At 38.0% G+C, this 9,466-nt stretch overlaps 2 protein-coding genes and 3 non-coding genes across 5 annotated transcripts; 4 read left to right on the top strand and 1 right to left on the bottom strand.

The window, feature by feature from the left end:
* Positions 1-214: 214 nt before the first annotated feature.
* On the top strand, positions 215-4,632 carry LOC126795222 (uncharacterized). The gene is made up of 11 exons (XM_050522068.1): positions 215-425; positions 527-661; positions 749-847; positions 1,269-1,364; positions 1,458-1,523; positions 1,619-1,709; positions 1,955-2,022; positions 2,088-2,153; positions 2,521-2,571; positions 2,865-2,929; positions 4,355-4,632. The coding sequence occupies exons 1-11, from the start codon at positions 378-380 to the stop codon at positions 4,386-4,388; spliced, it is 819 nt and encodes a 272-aa protein (XP_050378025.1). The 5' UTR covers positions 215-377; the 3' UTR covers positions 4,389-4,632.
* A 725-nt stretch (positions 4,633-5,357) lies between these two features.
* On the top strand, positions 5,358-5,478 carry LOC126805389 (small nucleolar RNA U19). Its single transcript, XR_007674059.1, has one exon. It is a non-coding gene; the product is annotated as a small nucleolar RNA U19 (small nucleolar RNA).
* A 35-nt stretch (positions 5,479-5,513) lies between these two features.
* On the top strand, positions 5,514-5,663 carry LOC126805417 (small nucleolar RNA snoR138). Its single transcript, XR_007674085.1, has one exon. It is a non-coding gene; the product is annotated as a small nucleolar RNA snoR138 (small nucleolar RNA).
* Positions 5,664-5,979: 316 nt separating this feature from the next.
* LOC126805374 (small nucleolar RNA U54) lies at positions 5,980-6,061 on the top strand. Its single transcript, XR_007674044.1, has one exon. It is a non-coding gene; the product is annotated as a small nucleolar RNA U54 (small nucleolar RNA).
* Positions 6,062-6,218: 157 nt separating this feature from the next.
* Positions 6,219-7,684, bottom strand: LOC126795202 (uncharacterized). Its single transcript, XM_050522051.1, has 2 exons — positions 6,595-7,684; positions 6,219-6,476 (listed from the first exon to the last, which is right to left on the bottom strand). Exons 1-2 carry the CDS (start codon positions 7,387-7,389, stop codon positions 6,357-6,359), a joined length of 915 nt encoding a protein of 304 aa, XP_050378008.1. The 5' UTR covers positions 7,390-7,684; the 3' UTR covers positions 6,219-6,356.
* Between the last annotated feature and the right edge of the window lie 1,782 nt (positions 7,685-9,466).

Raw genomic sequence — 9,466 nt, 5'->3', positions numbered from 1 at the left:
CAGAACGGGCCGGACTCATGAGCTAATATATCTCAGCCCGACACGGCTCATTACAATAACGAACTCTGGCCGGACTACTAACGTACTGAGACCAATTTTTAACAGACCCGGTCCGTGAAGGATTCAGTCTTTTCGGATCTTTGCCACCTCTAAAATAAAAAGAGGAAAAGCTGAGAGAGAGAGAGAGAGAGAGAGAGAGAGAGAGGGAGGGTGGTTTGGTTTGGTTTGGTAGAAATGGTGATGACGGTGATGATGAGGATTGCGGTGACGCCATGGCAGACCTCCCCGCTATTCTCCTTAAATTCCCGTAATACCCCTCTCACCCTCCTCCTCTTCCTACCTTCTCCAGGAGGAGAACTCGTCGTCGTCGTTTCTCCATGGCTGCCGCTTCCACTCAGTCAACTCCTCCAGCCTCTTCCACTCAGGTCCCTTATATTCACTCATCTCTCTCTCTCTCTCGCTCTTGTTCTCATACACATTAACACAAACTTGTCAGAGTTGATTTGTTTGTTTGCTGTTGAATCAGAAGCAGGGAGATGCAGGCAACATGTTTCAGTTGATTCAGTCTCATCAGGAAAAGGCTTGTCGTCTTCCCCCGGTTGAGGAAATCCGAACTCTCCTCGACCGCAGTGTTCGTGGAGTGCTCTCCACTCTCTCACATGTCAGTTTGATCCATCATGATGTTTGGTTCTTCCAATTCCAATTCATGAGTTCATATTTGATGATTTCGTGTGTTTGGTATGTGCAGAAGTATGAGGGCTATCCATCAGGATCCATGGTCGACTTTGCATGTGATGCCGATGGATCTCCCATTCTAGCTGTCAGCACTTTGGCTCTTCATACCAAGGTTTGCCCCCACACCCACACTACTACTTTTCCAACTTCAGATATTGTTTTCGTTGATTTTTGAAATGTGTTTGGATTGCATAATGATCACACAATGTTGAATCGGTGGATTATAAGTAGAGACATGAAAAATTGCCGATAAGCTATAATCATACGGTATCAGTACAGAGATACATATGTGAATTTTCAGAAGCTCGTGTTAGAAGGCAACAAGGACATCAATTTTTAAACTTCCTATATGTTTCTTGTGGTTTTTTTTTCTGGCGTTTCGAGCATTCGAACCAGCCAAGTCAAGTTTTTATGATCTGCGGTTCTGGGTCTTCTGATTGATTTTTATAATATCTGATTTTCATGTTTGTTATTGGTTGATTTTTTTTCATTTTATCTGTTTAATATTTTTATCTCATGTTTTATTTTTATAGGATTTAACTCAGAATCCCAAGTGCTCATTGCTTGTGGCTCAAGATCCTGATGACAGGACTGATTTGTTAGTCACTGTGCATGGTGATGCAGTTCCTGTAAGTAATACCTTTTTTCCAAATTTTCTTGGTGTTTGAAGTGCTCTATCTGTGTTGGTTGGAAAACCAACTAAATCATCCAAGATTCTTTAGGTTTCTGAGAAGGATCAAGCAGCCATTCGAACTGCTTATTTGGCCAAGCATCCTGACGCATTTTGGGTAACTTACGCACTCTTATTCTGATGCATGGTTATCTCGCTGATGGTTGCGCCTACTTCTATTATTGATGTTCAATGATCACATGCAATGTGAAGGTTGACTTTGGTGACTTCCATTTCATGCGTATTGAACCAAAAGTTGTGCGCTACGTGTCAGGGGTTGCAACAGCCTTATTAGGATCAGGAGGTTTGTATTGAAACAGCTTCTTTTCTTATTTGGTCCTCATATACATACATATATCTACTCAACTTTTTTTTTTCTAACTCTTTATATTGAAACTCAAACATATTTTTCCTTGGTTGTTCAGTCCTGAAATACAAAATTTCATGCTTGCTAAATAACCTTTTCCAACAAAAGAAAAAATAAATTATTCTCGAGATATTATTCAAACATTCATAATTGATCTCCTAAATCACTTCTTTTACTTCCAGAGTTCATCAGCGAGGAGTATAAAGCTGCAAAAGTTGATCCTATTGCTCAATTTACAAAACCTGTTGCAGTACTTTCTTAATTCTGAATTATTTTGCCTTTTTCTAATTGAATCTGGAAACTATTGTTTGCTAGTCTCATATGAATAAGGATCATGCTGAAGATACTAAAGCCATTGTGCAGCACTCGACTTCAATTCCGGTAAGTTTCACCACATTGTAAAACTCATGTAATTAACTTGTAAGAAATGATTGCTGTTTTTTTTCCTTGGTTTTTCCATTATTTCTTGATGTATGGATGTCAATATGCCTATGCATTTGGTGCCATTAGTCATAATACTTGCTTGAAATACTAGGGTGAGTTATAAATTTTTTATTCAGGTCCATTTGGATTATAAAATATTACAAGACAAACATACAGAGGGATATTTTTTGGGTGTGCAGGGATAGCAATATGAGTTAATTTTCATTTATTTCTTGTATACATATGCTTCAAATGCATTTCACACTAACAAATATGAAGAGTTAATGGGAGGTGATTTTTATTGTATTTTTCGGTTTTTCTGCAGGTGGACTTTGCATACATTTTGGACTTGGATGCCCTTGGTTTTAATGTCAAGGTTTTTCCAATCTTTATTAGGCTTTGAATATCTGTAATAAGTTAATTCTCTTCCATGGCTGTTGTGGGGTTGTGTGCCTGAAATAGAAGGAAATCTTGGTCTTTTTATAAATTGAAACTAGTGTTGTATGACTCTTTTCTAACATCATTATTTCACGAAGACCTTTTTCGCCTCTTATTATTTTTTCTACTCAATGTTATGCGAATTGTTCTTTAGTTTTTACCCAATTCAAAATACTATTTGCTCCAGTTTTGACATAATATTGTTTTGTTACTATTCTGTTGCTTTCTTAGGCTGCTTATCAGGGTGATAATTTCAAGCTTCGAATACCCTTTCCAAGACGTGCCATGGACCGAAAGTGAGACATCTTATTCATGAATATTTCCTTTCTGATTTATATATATGTAGGATACACCCCATTTGGCTATATATACTGTCCTCGTTTGGCCAATGTCGGGGATTATAGTGTATTGCATTTTTCTGGCCCCTCTATTGTCAAGAAAAATTCTACTATGATTCACATTGGCATAGTGCAATATTGACATAGAAGCCGTGCAGAATGATCTGCAAATAAATATAATTAAATGATGCTATTTAGCAATTCCTACTTGAAGTTTTTCTTTTCCGTTTTAGCAAGAAAAACTTGACTTTGTCTTTGTCAAAAGGCACTGTGCATTTTCTTTTCCTCGGAGATATGCAACTTACTTCTGAACAAATATAAAAATCATTGATAAATATCTTCAAAATCCTCCAGGAATTATCCACCACAGCACATTTTTAGATCCTTTCCGTCACCATCTGCAATTTCAGCAATTTAATGAAGTTGATTTTGCTATATGCTCACGTGTAAATAATTACAAACAGATTGCAATCCTTTACTTTATGTCATATACATGAAGTGTTTCCGGGCACATGGGATGAGATAATTGTTGTTTTTATTACTGTGTGCGGAAGTTCAGAACAGGTCCCTATGGTTATTAACATGTTATAGTGATGCAGCACACTCACTTCTTAGATAGCAGGATCAACAAACTAGGCTGCACACCTAGAACAATTTCATTTAGGAATCTCCCAGTTTTCTCACCCTAATCCCATCACAGGAAAACTTAGAAATGACTCTGATAATTCTTATTCAACATAAGTACATAAAATATCTCAGCCAATTGACACCTGCACTTATATGTGCTAGAGCAGATAACGGACATTAACTAACTAACATTAAGACTAATCATAATTCTGAAATTTCTAAAACTGAAACATAAAGACCTAATAACGGGTTAAACTCCTAAACTATAATGAAATCTGAAAAACACAAACAGAAATTTGAAAGAACCCCAAAGCTTAAGAGACTTCTAAAATCAGACTCAGCTTTCCCTCCAAGCTGCTATTATCATTTCCTTCCAATTCCTTTGTTGAATAAGCTTAAGGTTTAGCCATGATGTCCTCATCATATAGTTCATGAAAATGAAATGACATAACATTTCCCGCACAAGAAAAACAGGCTCAGATAACACTAAAACCGCACACACACACACACACACACACACTTTTTTAACTTTTATTTTAACCACTTTTTTATTTTGAACCTTTACCAATAAAGGGAATCCTCAGTATATCAAATCTGTAACCATTGATAGTAATATTGAACTTGGGGTCCTACAGTTTAGCATGTTACTATGTGTCTGTTTAGAAGGTATCGTGGATGATGCATCCTACGATGATCTTCATAATCCAGAGTCATCTGCTTTATGTAATAATCTTATCCTATGTTTTCTTTTGGTAGGATGTTTCTGCATTTCACAAGTGCCTTTCTCTAGATATGGAAAAATTTGGATGGCTTATTTCTGTTAAATGCTGAGAAAGAATGTCTCCATTTTAGTCAGACGTCACTGTATCACACTTACAAGGAGGCGAACAAAATCATAAAGCGGTATACGTAGACTATCATTGTAAATCATTTCCTTTCCTATACGTAGATTAATAAAGAAATATTCTCATACAACTTGATGGAGTTTACATTATGAGAGATGTTGATAATCTATGGCTCCATGTGTGCCCGTGATATCTCATTTAGGTGGTTTGATTATTTATTTATGGAGGTGTTGATTTGATCGGCTTCCATATAGGCAGATTTAGGTTCTGTATATTGATCCAAGGTATCCAATATGTACATACAATTCCTAGGAGCAAAGGTTCTATAATGTCTCAGAGTGAACAACGTTGGTATATGCAAACAAACTGTAAATTATAAACTGTAAATTAACAAAGGTTATCGACAAATTTCTTCAAGGGCCTTTTTAGACAAGCAGTAGTAAATGAAACTCCGCATCATGGATTTACACCAGCAATCCAAATGCTCAAGTGGAACACATGCTCAAGTGAATGTACACTTTTTGTGAAAGATGGTGAGAGAGGGATGGTCAGAAATGTTTTACATGGACAACTCCACCCGTGTGAATCTCCGACCAAGTTTCGACAATGTAGCGTCCGAGATCAAATTCGAGAGTTCTCAATACGGTTTCATTATATAGAAAATAGCATCAAAAGACATCTTAATATGGTTTCATTACAGTGGTAACATCGATTTAACTTTGGGTGAGTTTTTGGCGTGGGTAAAAAAAAGAAAGGGCATTTCAGGGGTAATAAAGGAAATCGACATCACATAACCTGTCTATAAAATCGTGCTTGCCGACATTGTTTCTGATGTTTTGGGGTTTAGGGTTTCGTTTGGTTTTGTGTTCAAAATTTGCCTCTTTTGAGTTGCCTTACGAATCGAAATTGGTATTTGTGGGCGTAGTTAGGAGGCGAACAGTAATCTCAATCCAATCTCTGCGTTGGATTGAGCGAGGCGTTTTGAGGGGACTCTCTCTGTTCTACTGGGAGTCCTCCAAGCACCCTCACACATCCATCTTCCTCTTTTTTTCTTCCCCTCGTTCTTGGTCTCCGCCCACGAATAATCAAACTGTAAAATCAATGCCGTTTGGTTCAGACATGGGCGCACAGCAATTTGAAGCGAGATTGAAGTAAGGATGTTCTTCATTCTATGTGTTCATCCTTTTTCTTTCTTTTTCCAAACTCCGCTTCGGACATTTCTTGTTTGTTTTGGGATTCAAATACAGAGTTTAAGCCCCCGAATCCATTTTCTACCAAATCAAAAACTGCATTTGAATCCTTTGTGGAATTTTTCAGACCCTGAATTGAGATCCGAATCTTTTGTGGAATTTCCGTGTTTACATGTATTTAAGTCTCTGAGATGGGAAAGCTTCTTTCTTCCTCAAATCTTTTATGGGCGTGATAAGCAACTTGTTGGTCCGTGTTTCTGAATTGAACACCAACTCTGATCTCACCACTATGAAAGTTCTACCTTTTTTCTTGTCAAGCTCTGAGCTTTATTTTTACCGTGGTTGGTGCTCTGTGATTTCGCCCTCAACAGGCATATACGCTATTCTGATTCATTACATGAGTGGATAACTTTTGATAGCTGAGAGCTTCTGCTGCTAATTTCTGTTGGATTATGTTCTTGTTATTAGAGATAGAAAAGTAGGCCCATGACTTCATCATAACACATCATTCAGACCCAAACGACAAATAATTGCCGAGAATTCCACAAATAATGATTTGTGGTTTTATCCCATTATTGCAAGTAATCCAGTTGCAAAGCCTTGTATAAGAATTTACAAAAGAGAAAAATGGACTCAGAAAACTATACTACAACAAAGTAACAGGGCTAATTGTGATATACAGAACAAGATTTTGCAGACCAAGCAATGGCCAAGTTGGGGGTCTTATAGAGCACTTGTATAGTAACCTCCAGATGTTATATGAGCTCTGCTTAGAGGTACCCCTCTCACTGCTGTATATGTCTCGTTGAACTTGGTTGCTCGATGAACCACCTCCTGAATACTCTGCATCGCAAAATGGGGTTTGATCAGGTCAATCGCATCATTATTGGTACTGGAAGATTTCAAATGCTACCAACAATTTACCCAACTCATGATCAAACAAGTGGAATGAAATGCACACCTTATTGTCATCAGTGTAGATCTGGAAGTGTTTGTGGTTCTGTTTGTTGCTTTGGTGGTGGCTTCCCAAAAACAGAATACAAATGGTAGCTGCAGCAAATCCAAAAGAGCAAATAGCTCCGATTCCAGTCAAGCTCATCTTCCATATGTTGTTGTTGTTCTCCCTCTTTCCTTGATCATCATCCTCCTTCTCCTCCTCTTTGTTTTTGGTTTTCATTCTTGGAGAGCTGACTTTGGCCTCACCATTACACTCATCAAACTGAAACTTGGCTCCTCCAGCAGTGGAATCACTAGTGGTTTGATGCACGAATCCAAATCCGAATCCTGCTCTGGTAGGAGACCTTGGCGAGTCCATTTTCATGTCGACAGATTCGGGTTCCCAGCTAGTCTTCTTGAAGTAAACTTGGGAGAGTAGGGGGTCTTGATCACCTTCACCTCCTCCTCCTCTTTCTCTAGTACCTGTAACATCAGCACCTGCTGCTGAAAATGGCACAAGAGTCTCTTGCTTTCCTTCATGATATGGTGTCTGTGTGGATCTGACAAAGATTGGTGGAGGAAGCAGTTGAAGTTGAACAGGAACGGCAAGTTGTTTGGGAGGCACGGCAGGATGATCTACTTGATTAAGCTTCTTAGAAGTAGAAGAATTGGGTGATTGGACTATGTAGTAGTCGTGGTACGTATTGAACACACTTTTCGAGTCGAAGTAGCGCTTGCTAAACAAGACCTTCTTCTCATTTTCTTCATGGAAATCAAGAAAGGCATCATCAGGGAGGTACTCCCACTCATCAAGATCCATTATTATTTTTTCTCTCTGTTTTGGGTATTGAGATTTAGTAACCAAAGAAAAGGAGGTCGGTTTTAAACAGAAAAGGGTGGATTAATTTCAAACTATGGTGGCTAGAGGCAAGTTGAATTATTGGATCAAAGATGATGGCTTATGAATGATGATGGTGCTAGAGTTGGAGTTTTGTGTGAAAGATATTTCAACCTGTTTCTCTGAGTTGGAGTGAAGATTCATGATTCATGACGATTCTTCTTCATCTGGTCCGGTATTAATTGACACGCGATGCTTTGAGCTTGATTGATTGCTTATCCATGAGTCTATCTTCTTCTTCTTCTTCTTCTTCTTCTACAATGAGACAAATGGAACAATGACCCACCAGAAGAGAATCCCCTCCTTGATGGGTTTCTCTGATATTTCTTTCCAATTTGTTAATGTTAAAGTTTGATTACTATATTGTAACTTGGGAGAGGCCAAATTATTCTTCATGCAAAAACTCAAAACAGAATGAACCAGAGTTTAGTAGTATCTCTGAAGGTTCTACTTTTGGTCTCTTCTATATGAGATTTACCGGATTGATTCCTTTGTTAGTCTTTAATGGCCCCAAGAGAAAGAAACACTTGTGTGTCGGGTTGGGTTGCTTGGAGTGACAATGATGCCTAGACTTTTAGATGGTAGAAATCAAAAGGATACCGAATTGCAAGAACGCCGTACAAGTGTCCCTGAGCCAGGAGTCTTCTTCTTCGTTACTTCTTTCTTAAGAGGGACATGAGATTGGTGAAAGTACAATCTACTAGTAGAAGTGTTTGTAGACACATGAAATTTAATGAAGTAAATTATTTTCGTTAAATAATTAAATAGACCAAAAGCCCGACAAAATTGCACACGTAGCTAAAAGTAAACAAAGTTAGTGCGGATCTGAATAAAAAAAAACTCGTGTCAGCACATAAACGGATGATCGTAATCGAAGCTACGTGATTCCGACTTAAATCGAAAAAATTGAATGTCATTGACGGTTCGAAATGGTAATCGGACATTTAATTAAATTAATAAATTCCTTAACGGTTATAATTAAGTCAATTATTTTCTGTTTAATTTAGTTATGAGAATAACTAATTTTAAATTAATCAGAAAATACACATTGATTTAATTATACAATTAAAAAAATTATTAATTTAGTGTCATTAAAATATTGTACAAAATAGAAACTTTGACACTATAAATACCCCCTTCAACATGAAGATGGGGGACTTGAGAAGAAGAGAGAAAATCACTTGAGCAAGATCACTCTCGACAAATCCCGAAGTCTCTCAAGTCCACGAAGATCATCAAGTTCACGAAGATCATCAAATCCACGAAGAATCATCAAGCTGTCAAGTCGATCGTTCTTCATTAAATCCAAACTCAAGTTCACAAAGAATCATCAAGCTGCCAAGTCGATCGTTCTTCACCAAATCCAAACTCAAGCCCACGAAGAATCATCAAGCTGTCAAATCCATCGTTCTTCATCAAATCCAAATCCAAACTCAAGTCCACGAATAATCGTTAAGCTACCAAATCGCTCGTTCTTCATCAAATCCAAATCCAAACTCAAGTCCACGAAGAATCATCAAGCTACCAAATCGCTCGTTCTTCATCAAATCCAAATCCAAATCAAACTCAAATTCTCAAGATCAAGTGCACGTCACCCTTGAGCCAAGTCATATACGGAGATAGAATCAGAGGAGTTCACAAAGATTGTAACCCCGCGCTTGATATTCAATAAATCACATTTTTTATATTTGTACACGTGTCTGCATTCTCGTTTGTTTTCAGATTCCCGTTCTACAAATTGGCACACCAAGTGGGACATTTTTGGCCTCTCATCTCCTTCTCCGAATAAATCTTTCGTTTGTGCGATGGCTTCCAAGAACAACCAAGCCATTCCATCGAATAAATTCAAGTCCACAACCACGAGGTCAAACAGAGAGGCTGAGCTGGTCAAGAAATCCAAACAAGCATTCTCCAAATTAAAGAGTGAACCGATTGCCCTTGTCACCCGGAGCGTGGCTAGAGCTCAACCCACGATATTTATGGCACTTGCTAGTAAGCC

Source organism: Argentina anserina, chromosome 1, assembly GCF_933775445.1.
Source record: "Argentina anserina chromosome 1, drPotAnse1.1, whole genome shotgun sequence".
NCBI classification, from domain to species: domain Eukaryota; kingdom Viridiplantae; phylum Streptophyta; class Magnoliopsida; order Rosales; family Rosaceae; genus Argentina; species Argentina anserina.
The sequence above is the reverse complement of the archived record's forward strand: the minus strand, read 5'-3'. Positions and strand labels throughout refer to the sequence as shown.

Coding starts and splice junctions, on each gene's coding strand:
- LOC126795222 (XM_050522068.1), top strand. CDS start 378: ATGGCTGCCGCTTCCACTCAGTCAACTCCTCCAGCCTCTTCCACTCAG. Junction 2,023..2,087: donor AATTTACAAAACCTGTTGCA/GTACTTTCTTAA, acceptor ATTGTTTGCTAG/TCTCATATGAATAAGGATCA. Junction 2,572..2,864: donor CCCTTGGTTTTAATGTCAAG/GTTTTTCCAATC, acceptor TTGCTTTCTTAG/GCTGCTTATCAGGGTGATAA.
- LOC126795202 (XM_050522051.1), bottom strand. CDS start 7,389: ATGGATCTTGATGAGTGGGAGTACCTCCCTGATGATGCCTTTCTTGAT. Junction 6,477..6,594: donor TCTACACTGATGACAATAAG/GTGTGCATTTCA, acceptor TTTGCGATGCAG/AGTATTCAGGAGGTGGTTCA.